Genomic DNA, 16558 nt, shown 5'->3' with positions numbered 1-16558 from the left:
ACAGTCACTCCTCCTAGCTGCTGTTCAAATGAGGGGGAGGGGCAGGCCAGAAGGCAACATGAGGGGATGCATAGCAGCATCTGCAGGCACGGAGCCTTGATGGACCATTTTTTTTTTTAAATTGGACAAATAGGAGAAAAAGCCCAAACAAACCAAGTCAAGCCAATGATATTTAAAACACAACCCAAATGGACTGAGTCAGAAGAAGCAGGATAACATTAAACATTCAAAGGCATTTCTGACTTTGACAAAGAAAGGTACAGCTATGCAGGCTTCCAATGCATCTTGTGAAGAATCTGCCTCCTTTAGTCTCTTTAGGGCTCCATTGTTTCTCCCACCCCCCACTCTTCCTTTTAAATGCACACGCAAACGCACACACACTCACGCACACACTCACGTACTCACACATACACACACGTACTCACACACTCACACACACACTTACACACACTCACACACACTCACACATACACTCATATTCACACACTCACACATACACACACATATACTCACACTCACACATACACACACATATACTCACACACATATACTCACACACACACACTCACACACAAACACACTCACACACGGACACACACACTCATACACACTTACACCTACACACTCACACACATACACTCACACACACACTCACACGCACACTCACACACACATTCACACACACATTCACACACACACACTCACACACACTAACACATACACACACATATTCACACACACATACACACTAACACACACACATATACTCACACACAGACACACACGCACACACAAACACACTCACTCACACAGACACACACACACACTCACACATACACACACTAACACACACACTCTCACACACATTCACACACACATTCACACACACATTCACACACACACATACACACACACACCTTCCTTCCTTCCCCTCCCCCATGGGTCTCATTTGCCCTATTCCTCCTGCTCCCGCTTTGAGGCATATAACCTTGTTATGGATGGACATGGGTGTTTTATCACGAACTCCTCTCATTTTGTACTCTGTGCTGTGGCAGAAGCCACAGGGACTGAAGCTGTAGGTCCTTTTGGTTCCCAGGCCTCCCCGGTGAAGCTTGTCCTTGTGGCTGGCTCTCTTGCAGCATCTGTGCTCACATCTTACATCAGCATCCCCTTGGTCCTGTGTTCATTTGCTGGAGCTTGTTAAGGAAAGCAAGGTGCAGCAGGTGTGTGGCAGTGACAGCATGCCCTGTGCAGTCTAAAAGTGCCACCGTTGAGTTTCCTGGACCGGCCTCTGGGACGAGGATGCCAGCCAGCTGGGAAAGTGCTCTGGAGAGCGTAACCCTGCGAGATGAAGAAGGCAGGATGGCTGCCAAGAGCTGAGGTGCAGTATGTTGCAGCTAAGCCTCAGCTCAAGCAGTGGGAAAAACTGAGATAACACTTCAGGGTCACCCCTAGTTAGGCACAAGGAATGCTCCCATTAGCCACAGGCCTTGTGGGGCTCTCACAGGAGAGCTGTGGTGGGCTCTGGAGGAGCTTGCCTTCACTTTCCCGGTAAACATGGCTGCCCACATACCACCTTCACTTCTATAGTTATAGAGTTTCTAGAGTCTGAAATCTCAACTTCCCAGCATGCCATCGGACGAAAAGGAAATCAGCACACAGGTATGCGGAAACAGGTGTATTTACAGTTTGGACCAGAACTAGGGAGAGAAAAGTTCTTGGTTTCTCTCCATCTTCCCAGGAGCAGCACTGTGATGTTTAAAAGCCAGGAACACACACATGTAGTTGTAGCTATAGGCTGGTCCATCAAGGTGGCTTATGGTGCTGCTCCTCCTCTGGTCCCCCGGCTTCAGCCTCTTCTCTCTCTGAGCATGGGGCTCTGGGGAAATTCTGTTTTTCATCGCTCCTATTATGGTGACTGTGATGAGCGAGGTACAGGTTTATCAGACATGCACAGCACAAAGAGATAATGACGAATTTAGTAAAGCAAAATATGGGCAAGTCTATGGGGTGTTGTGTGGCAAAACTATTCCTGGGATAATGCAACACAACAGTCTACTCAGCCCAGAAAGGGACCGCACAACAGACCAAAAAAACGGCCATCACCGAAGTCCAACCTGGAGAACCAATATGTTTTATTAGGGTTATTTACAGGGATCTGGATGGAGGGATACAGGAACGGAAATGACTCAAAGACAGCTACATCACCAATGCCCATCCTAGCATGGCCACTAACTCAAAGAGGTGGGAACCTGGAGCACACTGCGTAACCTGCAGGCCACTCAACAAGTGGGAAAGTGTCAAAGTTACTTGTCAAAACCTCTTCCAGGAAGGTTGGTGGTTTCTGTTTCTTCCAGGTAGAGGGTCTTAGAATCTTCTTTGCTGCTCAGCTTCATTTAGTCTGAGGGACTCTCAGCTTTTATTGTTTCATCTGGGAGAGAGGGGCCTAGTGAATCTAGTCAGTTTCAGGGACTTCCTTAAGCTATTTTGAGTTGTTTACTTTCCTGCTTAAGTACCTTCCCTGCTGTATGAAATGTTTTATTCTGGGAGGAAACTTAACAAAACTTGAGGAGATAGCTTTGTACTTAACCTGACAGGGGCATTTTTCAAAGGATAAAGATGAGAAGTCAGTTAAGAATGTAGACAGAGAGACTTGTTGAAATTCTCTGAAGTTGTATATAATCTCTCAGGAGCCAGAACACTATGAATAGGGAAGCCCTACTCTCTTAACAACTTGGGATAAAGCGTAGAATGAATAGGTCTAGGGTGGGTGGAAGAAAAGTGTCCAGTGAAGGTGTTCTCCTGTGTTAAAACTATGGCAGGAGGCTGTAGGTTGGAAGTGTTCCCCCCATAGGCTCTGTGCTGCATAGTTTTATGATAACTTGACACAAGCCATAGTCATCTGAGAGGAAGGAACATTAATAAAGAAAATGCCTTCATTAGATCAGGTTGTAAGCAAGTCTGTAAAGCATTTTCTTAATTTGTGACTGATGGGGGGAGGGTTCAGCCCATCATGAGTGGTGCCATCCCTGGGCTGGTGGTACTGGGTTCTATAAAAAATCAGACTGAGCAAGCCATGGGAAAAAAGGCAGTAAGCAGCACCCCTTCATGGCCTCTGCCTCAGCTCCTGCCTCCAGTTTCCTGCCCTGTTTGAGTTCCTGTCCTGACTTCCTCTAATGATGAACAGTGAAATGAGAATGTAAGCCAAATAAGCTTTTTCTCCCCAAGTTTCTTTTCTTTTCTTTTCTTTTTTTAAAGATTTATTCATTTACTATATATAAGTACACTGTAGCTGTCTTCAGATACACCAGAAGAAGGCATCAGATCTCTTTACAGATGGTTGTGAGCCACCATGTGGTTGCTGGGAATTGAACTCAGGACCTCTGGAAGAGTAGTCGGGTGCTCTTAACCACTGAGCCATCTCTCCAGCCCTCTCCCCAAGTTTTTTAGGTCATGGAGTTTCATCATAGCAATAGTAAATCAAATACCTCTCAGACACTCCCCGGTCTCTAGCATTCCACATTTTGTGGAATTTAGTCGCAGCGATATTTTCTGATCCTGACTTGAACTGGGGGTCAGGAAAGCTCTGAGCACCTTCACTGATTCTACCTTTAAACACTCAAAGCTCATGAAATAGTAGAGCAAGAGGGACTGTAAGTCAGACTAGTCCAGAAGGCAAACCTGAGGCCACTCTATACCTGAACTGGCAAAGCAAATGGTGCGACTCCCTGCGAGAGTTTAATAGGAGGTAGCCTGTGTCTAACCCTGGTAGCTTGTGAAGTCACGAGGGGCAGAAACTGCACACAGCCAAGTTTACTGATCTCACTCACTGTGATCAGAGTTGACTTAGAGATTTTAAAGCTCATTCTTGCTCAGAAGAAATGTAATAATAATTCATGTATACTTGACACTTCTCATGTAAGTCAGATATGATTCTGTGTATAGTCAAGACAGTTTCAAGAACTGTGTTTCTTTATTAAATACATGTAAGAAAATTAAGAGGGTCCTGCTTCCCTCCCACCCCCAAGACAGGGTTTTTCTGTGTAGTTTTAGCTATTCTGGAATTCACTCTGTAGAACAGGCTGGCATTGAACTCAGAAATTTGCCTGATTCTGTATTCTATGTGCTGGGATTCAAGGCATGGCCCCGTCACTGCCTGGCTGATTTGTTGGTTTTATAGGTGGGACATCATAGTGTAGGGAGATTATTCTAGTTTGTTTTCTACTGTTGTTTTTACCATGGCTAAAAGTAGCTTGGAGAGAAAAGGGTTTATTTCATCATGAGGAAAATCAGGGCAGGAACTCAAGGTAGAAACTGAAGCAGACGTCATCAAGGAACACTGCCTACAGTCTCGCTCCCATGTCTTGTGCAGCCTGCATATGTATATAACCCAGGACTACCTGCAAAGGGGTGAAGTTGCCCACAGTGGCATGAGTCCTCCAACATTAATCATCAAAGGATAAAATGCCCCGCAGACTTGTTACAGACCAATCTGATGAAGTCATTTCTCAGTTGTCTCAGATGACTTAGCCCATGTCAAGTTAATAATCAACTAACCAACACAGAGATCAAGTTAGCCAGTTGTCACATGGCCAGTAAAAGATAAAGCCAAGACTTAAACACAGACAGGCAGATCCCCCAGCCTTCGTGTTTTGTGACAGGTGTGAAACAGGAAGAACATGTACTAGGACAAGATCAGAAACAACGATAGACACTGTTGGCCGATTTCCCATCTGCTCAGTGACATACTTAGCTCAGTAATCTATGAAGTGTCTACAAATATTACCGCCCAAGGGACACTTCATTGCCTATTACCTCAGAGCAAAGAGATAATCAAACCCTTGACAGTCTGTTTCCAAGAAGCTTGTTCCTCAGCACGTACAGAATGTTTACAGATACCCTTCTTTGCTTCTCTTGTGAGGAGACACTCTTGTGAACATGTGATGCCATTTTGTGATCTGATGGGAGGGTGTCTGAAGGAAGGAAGTATAGTTGTGTTTCTACAGGTCCACCAGGCCCCTTTATGGCCCCTTCAAATTACCGTGGGTTTATTTATATTCAAGAGTACTGAGACCACATGATCCTGTCGTTAGATATGTGAATTATTGTTACCGTCATAACTCATTCATATCTGGCAAGTGTAATAGGGACTGCAGTGACCCAGGAGAGAGAAATTAGGTTTTCAAGGGACAGCTTTGTTACTCCCTCATTCTGTGACAGCCTCTTTGTATACTGAGACCCCACCAGCAGGTAAGCTGATATGGAATCTGTCCTCAGTGTGTTTACCCTTTCTTGGGGAGGACAATAGTTAATCCTGACATTACACGTCCCAGTGGTTAAGTGGGCACTACTACCAGAATGGCCCAGGTTCAAATCCCTCCAATTGGCCCATTGTCAGGTGACCCAAGGCAAGTTACTCAATCATTTCAAGAGGACATGATTGAATCACTCAGGAAAAACAAATGAAAGAAAACCAAAAGCCAACATCATAGAATTGGTCTGTGGAAAGAATATAAACCCAACAGAGTGACTGCTAGGCACAAAGACAGCGTTCAATAAGTACTAAAATGCTTTATAAATGCTGCAGTACAAAAACCAGAGTACTATAGAAAAACATAGGGGTTGGGGATTTAGCTCAGTGGTAGAGCACTTGCCTAGCAAGCGCAAGGCCCTGGGTTCGGTCCTCAGCTCCGAAAAAAAGAAAAGAAAAAAAAAAAAAAAAGAAAAACATAGGCACTCTCCCGTGCCACCCAACTCCAGTGTAGGAGAGTAAGCCTGGAGTAAGTGTGGAGATTCTGTTAAGAGGGAAACAAGTCAGTGAACAAAGGCATACACATAGGATCCTCCAGGTCTTCTCCTGGGCAAGGGAAGGCATCAGTGAGGTGGTTTGAATGAGGATGGTCCCCATAGGCTTATTAGAATATTAAGTTCCCATTTGGTAGAAGTATTATGAGATGTGGCCTTGTTGGAGAAGATGTGTCACTGGGGGTGCACTTGGAGGTTTCAAAGGACTCTTGCCACCCTCTAGTTTTCCTTTCTCTGTCTTTTGCCATTGGATGAGGAAGTAAAGCTCCAAGTTATTTGAGTTATTTTTGTGGCCATCATGGATCCTAACCCTTTGAAAATGAAAGGCGGAAATTAAACACTCTGTTTTACAACTTGCCTTGGTCATGATGTGTTATCACAGCAATGCAAAACTAACTAGTGCAGGTGTGTGTGTGTGTGTGTGTGTGTGTGTGTGTGTGTGTGTGCGTGTGTGTGCACATGCGCATGTGTGAAGTTGGAGTGAACCCAGTTCATGGAAGAACTTGAGTATCGTCAACACAAATGGAATGGGCCAGTGGGAGAGTCGGGTCTGGTTTTCATACTTAGGTTTTACCCTTTGCAGACCCTGTTGGGTTTCCATGGAACCAGAAAAGAGGCCACTTTAATTCAGGTAAAAATGTAGCCAAGAACTGTACCATAATGTGTTTTTTTATTATTATTATTAATTTGTTCATCTGAGAATTTGAGACAATTCAGAAAACTCTCTTTGCTCTTTGGGAAATACTTAATAAGAGAAAGTGAGTGATCTAGCGATGGAGGAGGGCCCAGCCACTCTCCCTGACAATAGTTCCGGCTGTATAAGAAAGGCATAAATATGAGCTGCAACTGAGCCAGCATGCAGCCTTCCTCCATGGTTTCTACTTCACGTTCCTGCTTGGGTTCCTGTCTTCCCTCAATGATGAACTGTGACCTGGAAGCTTAAACAAACCTTTTTCTTCTTGCGTTGCTTTTGGTCAGTTGTCTTAGGGTTTTCATTGCTGTGAAGAGACACTATGACCAACTTTTATAAAGACAACCATTTAATTGGGTCTGGCTTGCAGTTTTAGAGATTTAGTTCATCGTCATCATGGCTGGGAGCATAGCAGCATGCAGGGCAGACATGGTGTTGGAGGAGCTGAGAGTTCTACATTTTGATCTGAAGGTCACCAGGAGGAGACAGATTTCTGCAGGTAATCTTCCTTCAGGAGGAGGGTCTCTTCACTGGATAGAGCATGAGCATGGGACCTCAAAGCCTACCCACAATGACACACTTTCTACAACAGGGCCACACCTACTTCAGAAAGACCCTTAATAGTGCCATCCCCTGTAGGACAGGTATTCAAACACATGAGTCTATGGCGGCCAAACCTATTTAAATTACCATAGGAAGCATTATTTTTGTTGAGTTTCTTTAAGGATGTTTCCAAGTGGGTTGAATACTGTAATCTCCATTTGTATGGGCATCCAATCCTTTGAAGGCTTTACAGCCTCGAGGCATTATGACATGGTATTATTATGTACAAAGTTTGCACATTATAATTGAGCAATTGAGTTACAGAAAAAATAACCAAAAAGTTCTTTATGTTTTAAAGGAGTTTGTGGCATTTGGGGGCACAATATTTACACATGTCCTAGGGTATGTGCAGCCCTGTGTGCTGTAGATTAGACATGCCTGAGCAATGATAGCTCTAAATGGTAAAGGGAGATTCACTGTATTCCTTGAGGACTTCAGTTGGGTCTTCTGCAGCTCTCACAGTGACCCTCATGCCATTGATGTTACCCATTGCCCAGCATTTAGATCTGGAGGAAAGCCGTGCCACCAGTCTTTGTGAGTCTACATTGCCAACTTCTCAGTTTCAATAATCATATGGGCCGATGTTTGTTAGCATGGTAACGAATCATGAATGAGTTTCCCATGTGAAGTGGTCAGTATCAGTGATCACTGGCAACATGGCCTTGAAAGTAGAGGAGAGAAAGAGACAAGAAAACTGGGAAAAGAAGGGAAAGTTCTGGACCCACATTCTCTGTGAACACTCAACAATTCAATGGGAGTCTTTTTTTTTTTGGTTCTTTTTTTTCGGAGCTGGGGACCGAACCCAGGGCCTTGCGCTTCCTAGGTAAGCGCTCTACCACTGAGCTAAATCCCCAGCCCCTCAATGGGAGTCTTGATAGAAAACTAATGTTTTTGCTTTTTTATTCAACCATAATAAGACAAAGTGCCTTTACTCCCACCGAGACATTCCACAAGTCAGGTCATGAGAGCTAGTCAGCTGTATGCTCTCTTAAAGCCACCAGGGGAACTAATCTCCATGGGAAACTCACCTAAAGTTTAGGGCTTCATCGCAGCTCGTTTGGAGGTTCTAGCGGATGAGGCAGTTACTCATGTGACGTGGACTGGAGACTGATACCCCCCTATTATTGAGGTCTGCTTCTTTAAATGAACGTGCAGCTCTGTGGGGAGTATATACATGGAGTAGTGAGGCCAGAAGGAGACACCTGCCTACCCAGCCAGAACTGCCAAACTAACCCGGTGATCAATGGGGTGACGGACGTCATAGCCAGACAATCCTCACGACTGAAACTCACTGGTTTTACAATATGGAAGCAGCTAGCCCGAGTTTACACTGGGCCTGTCTTTGGGAGGCTCGTTAATAGATCTACCCGGGTGAGAATATCTTGTCAGGCTGGCACGGTATTCTCTGAGGTGCGGGGCATGCTCTGAATTAGCAATGAAGATATAGAGCTGCATTTTGTTGCTGTTGAGTCCCAAACGATTAAGGGACGAAAAAGGCATTCTCAAAGCTAGCTCCAACAGTATGCTGGAAAGGCTTTTCTCTGGATGGTGTGGAGAGCTCGATTCCCAGGAATAGGCTGTTTCTACTGAGGAAGAAACGTGATTCCTTCAAACTGAAACTTGAGAGTACTGACTGCAGCTTCCTCCTTGTGTCACCGCTGTGAAGAGGCCTACTGTTCTGCCTCAGTACCTGTGGAACTTTGGGGAGGGGAGAATCTTTGCTGCAGGATATGATCTTTGATCCCTGGCCACCGAGTGCCAGGATTAACTTTTGGTCTTGGGTACAGTCCCCAAATAAAGCCCCCAAAACCTTTATGTCCACAAATGCCATATAGAGATGGGAAACTTGTAGAGATGGTCAGGAGTTTGTTACGTTAAAATGGACAACACTTATTTTTTTATAGAACCTTGATGAACAATAGCAACATGATAAGCTGCATATTATATTTTCTGTTAAGCCTAATAAGTCAGAGGCACGGTTTTCTTTCTTTTCTTTTAATCACTGTGTTTTCTAGTAGGGATTTAATTTTAAGTCATCCGTGTGCTTAAAATATTACCATATATACTCAAAAGCTGAACCGAGAAGCTAAAGACTTCAAAGACCTTTAAATCCATGATCTGTGTGGACTTCATAGCATCAGAGCATATTTAACAAGGGCAAGGTACAAGATGTTATTTTATTTTCTTTTTGTCTTGGTAGGTTTTTAAAATTATTATTAAGCACTCTGCTGTACAGAAGGGTGCATTGGACTAGCCTCTGCGTTGTGAGCTCAGGTCTCAAATTAAACTTAATTTGTGCCAATGGGGATTGCATCAGCTGGCTAAGTGCACACACACACACACACACACACACACACACACACACACACACACTCCTGGTGTCTTATTTTTGGTATCCTTGTTTTTATCAGAATGTTTACTGTAGCAACAACTGCAAGGTACTTGTCCAAGGTTCATTCTGGATGTTGGTTAACATGCCGCACACTTCTCTTAGCTTTAGGTGATTTCCTAGGATCTTCTCCAGCCTCCAGCTCACCTTGGCCAAGAGCTGTCACTTCTAATGCTTCCATCACACTTTAGACGTGGGGTAAACCAGTTGATTTGTCTGAGAGTTGACCGCCTTAATCCAGAGACAAGAGCGCTGATTTAGAGTTAATTTGAGGAAATATCCCAACGCACTCAGAAGTCATTTCCAGTGTTACTATTCAGTGGTTCTAGCTTTAATTTCCACCCCTCTTGCCGTTTCTAGTACAAACCCAGTGAGTTGACATCTGCAAGAGAGCAGCAGCCTCTGGGTGGCAGGATCTACGCAGCAGACTCTATGAGGTAGGCTGCATATGGCAGGTTGTGTGTGGCAGACTCTATACTAAAGGCTCTGAGAGTCATCCCCTGGCTCCAGGCACCCCTGCACCCACCCTCTGAAGCTTTCTCTTCAATCCCATGACCTCACCCAACCTTTTGTCCTCCAACTAGTCAGGTTTCTAAGTCTAAAACTCTTTAAACCGTGCACAGCTGTAGTCAGCGGTATGACAGGTTCCCCACCTATCCTAACTTTTCTTCGAATGAATGCACAAATCAAGGTCAAGAGAGAGCAAGTAACTCACACAAGACCACAAAATCAGATGGCAGAAGGTGCTTGAATTCCTGACTCCAGACTCACAGCTCTTTCCACTGAGCCTGAGACCAGGCACCAAATGTCTATGATGCCACAGGGTTCTTGTGCACAGAGACAACTTTTTGCATTACATTTTCCTTGGAAAGGCTTCAGACTCTTTGCTCCCTATACTAAAATTAGGACCTTCCAGAGAGGGTCCCTAAGCAAGGGTGACATACGAATTGAAGAATCGTTCCAAATTTAGAGAAAGATTTTGGACTATACCCTCCTTTGTCTCCGAACTATTTATACTGAACATTGTGCGCTTGTGAATGCAAATGCTCTCTTGAATACAACAGTGAAGGCTGAGCCCTGGTAATACCAGAGAGCCTGGGGGATCACTTGCAGCGCGTTCTTTCATCCAGAGGAGCTCTTGCCTCAGTGTACCACGGTGAGCCTTTTGCTGAAAGGACACCGATTTGTGGTGTCTCCAGTCCTTGGAGACTGAAACAGGAACATCCAGTGGTGAGATGGGAGACACACAGATTAATTAGCAAGTATTATGTTCTAGATTCTACACTACACGGCACACTGGCTGAAACAGTCATCCTCATTCAAACCCAACTTCAACCGATGCTGAGTGATGAACTGTAGGCAGCTTATCTAACCTCTCAGTCACATAGGGATATAGTCACACAAAACAATGACACATTTTGCTACAATAAAAAGATAATACGACTATAACAGAATGCCTATGTAAAAGATATAAAGGGATTCAAGCCAAACCGACAACGAATGAGCATGGGTTCTGTGCTCGCAGTATCCCGTTGCTAACCAACTGAGGTTAAGCAGCATTCATCGGATCATTCTTCATTCAGGGTCAGTGGCACCTAGAGGACTGTGGTATCAGACAGAAAAATCTAGCTTTCAAGCCTTTTTTATTTTAATTTTTAAACTACGTTCTCAGTCCCCACTACCACTTTTTACAGAGCGTGCCAGAGCATGCATGCGGAGGCAGAGGACAGCTCTCAGGAGGCAGTTCTCTCCTTCAACCCTGTAAGTCCTGGGCTTGCAACTCAGGTTGTCAGGTGCGGTGGCAAAAGCCTTTACCACTGAGCCATCTTGTCAGCATAGGCCTTTCTTAACCTCCGATTTCAGGATTTGCAGGCAACCTGTATGTAATTCAGACCATTTGAAGGTTCTATAGCCCCAATGACACTTTGTGGAACAGTAGGGGGATGATTTTCTTTAATGGTGTCTTAAGACAGGCTGACCTTGAACTCCTTATATAGCTGAGGATGACCTCGAACTCAGTCCTTCTGCCTCTGACTCCTCAGTGTTGGGATTACAAGTGCATGCCACGATGCTCAGCTTAGAGATGTGCACAACGCTTGATTGAGAAGCATCGCTTCTGTTTCACTTGTTTGTTTTTCTGTGTAGCCCTGGCTGTCCTGAAACTCACTTTGTTGACTAGCCTGGTTTTAAAACTCAGAGATCCACCTGCCTCGAGAGGCATTGTTTCTGATGCTTGGAATTCAAGTTTTCAACACACAAGGGCTCACCTGTGCAGGGCTGAACTAAACTTTACTGCTCCCAAGAACAAGACGGGCTACATAAATTGTGCCCATTCATATAACAGAATATGTGCAACCTATAGAATAGTATTAATGACCTAGAAGAATATTCAAGGTAAGTTATCCTTTATAAAACCTATCAGAATGTCCTGTGATATTTATCTTAATACTAACAACAGTCATCTTGGGTATTATGGAAGAGTATTACCTTTGTTGAATTTTATCTTTACTTTGTAAGTTTTCTGTAATAAGCACACAATGAATTTTTAAAGGAAAACCAACTTGTTAAAAACTACAAACATGACCCCTAACAAACAGTGTGAGAAAGGCCCTAAGTTCCCACTGGCCATCAGAGGACAAAGGACCAACCATGTGCCCTTGGGAGCAAGCAACTGAAGGACAATGGGTTTCATCATAAACACCTGCCTTGAGGAAGCCCGGGGCTGCTCAGCCATTGCTGCCCACCTGGCAACTGTTGAGATGGGATCAACTACCCTCTTACTTGTTCCTCTTTGGAGCCTGGGTTGCTTCTTGATACCTTCTGAAGGCTTGGAGGACAAAGGGAGAAGGCAGAGATCAGCAGAGCAATATGTCACTCTGCCAGCTCAGGACACAGCAACTATGCCATTACCCACAGAGCATGTAGCCTCAGCCAGGCCAGGTCCTGAGCCCAGCTCTATCTGCTGATCTCTTTTCATCCAGGGTGGATCCTGTCTCCACCTCCCAAACTATCTGCACACTTAGCCTCTATCCTGGTTCTCCCTGCACAATGTCTGCCCCATGGGGCCAGCTTTAACCCTTTCCCCAGAGCCTGATCCAGCTCTTGCTTTTCCTAGCAGATGGAACTACCTCCCACCCTCACGCCCTGCACAATCACTTTAACCATTTCCCAAGTCCCCTTCAGAGCCTAAGTCCTTTGAGCACATTTTATTCTTTGCCTTCCTTGCACCAGCGTTCCCTGTTTAAACTTTGCCTTTTCTCGCCCCATCTTGTATTCTCCCCAATTGGTCTGAATGCTGTCCCAATTTGATTAGTGAGTTTGCCTTCTTTGGCTCCTGCTCTGTTTTATTTATCATCGAATATTTCCAATGCTCTAAATCAAAGCAAATAAGAAGCATTATTTTACTGTTAGAATGTAAACAATCTACAGGTTCATATGTGCAGGCAGTGTTGCCTCAGATGGTTCTCTTCTGCTGCTCTTCTGTAATCGACTTGGAAGGAGCCTTGTCTTGCTGCCTGGCTGATGCAACAGCTTCTACCTTGGTGCACAGGTGGCTGCTCTTTTAAGTGGTTCACACACTATGGAACTCAATACATTATTGTTACTTGCTATACATCCAGTTACAAGCACCTCGTGTAGGGCCTGACACATTAATATCCTTGAACTAGAAGAAATGAATGGGTTGGAATGATTCATCATCAACTCTGCCCTTTATAGGGTAAGGTAAGTCTGAGGCTCCATATTGGTAGTATGAATATGACTTATGAGATCTCAGATGATGTGTATCAAATGGCGGTGCTTCAGGTACAAGATGGGTGGCTAGGCAGAGGGAGATTATATTATGGTTCTACCTACTAACAAGTGTACATCTTCCCATCCCTTATTTCTCCTTGGCTCCCCAAGGCATAGTGGTTACCATAGCAGCCAGGTGCTGATGATGCCTCCAGGGGACATCAAGGTAAAATTGAGCCAGCTCTCAAGTCCTTACTTCTCCATGCTCTTACAGGCCAAGGTGAGATGGTCTGAAGTCTAGCTGTTTGTCAGGCCCCCAACCTATCTTGGATCATTTAGACTCATAAACCTTGCTTCTGTAGAGTGCAATCAGGGCTCTGAAGTACCCTTCCAGAGACTCTCCTCCCCAGGTTGTATCTCCTGGCACCTTGCCTGGTTGCCTTGGAAACAGGTTCCACTGCGGACAAAGGAGGGAGCTGGGTCCTGCTTCCTCCTGGTCCTGCCGATGAGGATTTTTAGACCGTGGAGACTGCGTTGCCCTGCCCTGCACTTACCCTCTTTCCCTACATTCTCTATAAAGTGGAGTTTGCCTTCTCTTCCCACTGACGAAGACATGTGTAAGAGTGTGACCACAGGTGAGTGGAAGAAGGTGTTCTATGAGAAGATGGAGGAGGTGAAGCCAGCGGACAGCTGGGACTTCATCATAGACCCCAATCTCAAGCACAATGTGTTGGCTCCAGGCTGGAAGCAGTACCTGGAACTTCATGCCTCAGGCAGGTGAGTACCCTGGAACTAAGGAGCCTATAGGCAGCCTGTGGAACCCTACCTAGCCCTGGGGCATCTTCTAAGGGGAAAGGACACGCAGAACCCATGTTTCCTTAAGTTTCACTGTTAGTCCAGTGTAAACTAGAAGACAGGTAGCCCCTCAAAGGGAGCCGGGGCACTCAGTTTGAATCTAGGTTTTCTGCTGATTGCCGTAGAACTTTTTCTTCTTGTGGCTTCTCCACTTGGCAAATAAAGAGGTAGATTACATTTATTAGTGTCTGACTCTGACAGCTTACACACTTTAGATTTTAATAATGTCTTTAAAAGTAGCTGTGACCTGAGAGAAGAGAGGCTTAGGTTCACCAGAGGACAAGGGATCTGTGCTCTTGTACTGGGGGAAGCTCAGTTTACATCTGGTTAATTCAGCTCCATTTGGTTTCAAGCAGTGAACACACGAATTGTACTAGAAACAGACTCTTCTGTTGGCTCTGCGATGTTGGGGCAATCCTCTCCTGCCTTTGGACTATGCTCTCCCCACTTGCTGAATGAAGGGTTAGCCTAGAGCTTCCCCTTGTACTCCAGGGATGAGTGACAGTGAGATCATCTATTGGGCCCCTTCCAGGTTCAGCTCTGTACCCCAATTTTAGAAGGCTCCCAGGTGATTTGTAGCTACAGAGATACTCATGAATAGCTACCTTCTAGCCCGTGGGCACAGTTGATGGGTCTTATGTTAAGACTTTACTTTGGGGACTTGAGTGAGGGCAGATAGGTAGTGCAGGCGACTGGGTCAGAAGCGAAGGCCTCCCTTCTTAGCTTGGCTCATTCTCAAGTTGTCTCTGACAGCATTGCTGATTCTGACTCTCACTAGCTGCGTGCACACCAAGGTCTCTTTTGCTGTGTCTTATACACAAATAAGCGATTTTCTGGGGCTTCTCCTGTTCTGATGTTTTTAAATCCAACTGAAGCTGGAATGAGAGAAAGAGCTGTTAAAGATCTGGATAAACCTAAAGGCTAAAATGTGGGGTGCCTTAATCAGACTAAGTTAGGAGGGCGCTGCTTCCTGGAGGTTCTCATGGGGTAGAGTGGGAGGGCTTTGTAGTTGAGACTTGGTTGCTGACTCGTGATCCCCTGCTGGCCTCAGTCAGGGGGAGACTCTGGCCCTTAAGGGAAGGAAAAATCACTTTGGGCTCACATGGCCTCCATTTTCAGGACGTGGGAATGCATTAGCTCTGGACCTGCTCTAATAGCTAATGGTGCTAATAGTTTATTTTCTCCCGATTTAGGCCTAGCCTGTTCAGTGTTGACAAATAGGCTTGTGTATCTCTTAGCCTGCAAAACTCTAATTTGCTACCAGACTTTCACATGGTGTGGGCACCCAGAGCATTTTATAGACGAGGAATGAGTTTGTTAGAGTTGGAATGAGGGGTAAGACCTGAAGGAACCAGGCTGAAGGCAGACACGGACTCTGGAAAGCAACCAGAGAGCAGACCAATACGAGATGCCCTGTGGCAAGTCTGGGAGACTGCTCTTGTCCCTTGGGCACTCACATAGAGCAAGGAGGAAACTAATAGACCCTGGGGACTGTCAGCACACTGCCCTACCTCCAGGCTCTGTTTCTTCCAGCCTCAGCATCTCCTCATTCTTTCCTGGCCTGTTTCCTCCCACCACATGATCCTCTCTTCTTTCTCTTTTCACCACTGGCAGGTTCCACTGTTCCTGGTGCTGGCACACCTGGCAGTCGCCCCACGTAGTTATCCTCTTCCACATGTACTTGGACAAGGCTCAGCGTGCTGGTTCGGTGCGCATGCGCGTGTTCAAGCAGCTGTGCTACGAGTGTGGCACAGCACGGCTGGACGAGTCCAGCATGCTGGAGGAGAACATCGAAAGCCTGGTGGATAACCTCATCACCAGTCTGCGCGAGCAGTGCTACGGCGAGCGTGGTGGCCACTACCGCATCCATGTGGCCAGCAGGCAGGACAACCGGCGACACCGCGGAGAGTTCTGCGAGGCCTGCCAGGAAGGCATTGTGCACTGGAAGCCCAGCGAGAAGCTACTGGAGGAGGAGGCGACCACCTACACCTTCTCCCGTGCTCCCAGCCCCACCAAGCCGCAGGCCGAGACAGGCTCAGGCTGCAACTTCTGCTCCATCCCCTGGTGCTTATTTTGGGCCACGGTCCTGTTGCTCATTATCTACCTGCAATTCTCCTTCCGTAGTTCTGTCTAACATTCCCATGTGGCTAGGAGTGGGGAGTCAGTTGGTGGGAAGGAGTGAAGTAAGACTTGACTTGGGGCCAGTCACATTCTAATGCGATGCGGTTATCGATTTAACGGGAACCCTGATTAATTTATCCATTTTTTCCTATATGTAAAATTAAGAGTATGGGCTGGATGGTTGATTTCTCAAAAGGGTTCCAAAGTCCTTCTAGGTACCTCAGGTATGTTCGATTTGGGAAGTAGACAATGAGTGAGTTGCTTTCTCTTAGTCCAATATCTGCCTCACCCCCAACCTCTGCCTTCTCCCTTGCTGTTATTAGAAGAGAACTACTTTCCATGGTGTTCCATGTAGGGCTTTG

The 16558-nt window shown here is 45.6% G+C and overlaps 1 protein-coding gene across 1 annotated transcript; it reads left to right on the top strand.

Moving 5' to 3' along the window:
- Positions 1-13707: 13707 nt before the first annotated feature.
- Rtp1 (receptor (chemosensory) transporter protein 1) lies at positions 13708-16224 on the top strand. Its single transcript, NM_001105870.1, has 2 exons — positions 13708-13997; positions 15690-16224. The coding sequence occupies exons 1-2, from the start codon at positions 13726-13728 to the stop codon at positions 16207-16209; spliced, it is 792 nt and encodes a 263-aa protein (NP_001099340.1). The 5' UTR covers positions 13708-13725; the 3' UTR covers positions 16210-16224.
- Positions 16225-16558: the final 334 nt, after the last annotated feature.

Source organism: Rattus norvegicus, chromosome 11 (assembly GCF_036323735.1).
Source record: "Rattus norvegicus strain BN/NHsdMcwi chromosome 11, GRCr8, whole genome shotgun sequence".
NCBI lineage: Eukaryota > Metazoa > Chordata > Mammalia > Rodentia > Muridae > Rattus > Rattus norvegicus.
Note: the sequence above shows the minus strand (reverse complement) of the source record. Positions and strands in the feature narration are given on the sequence as shown.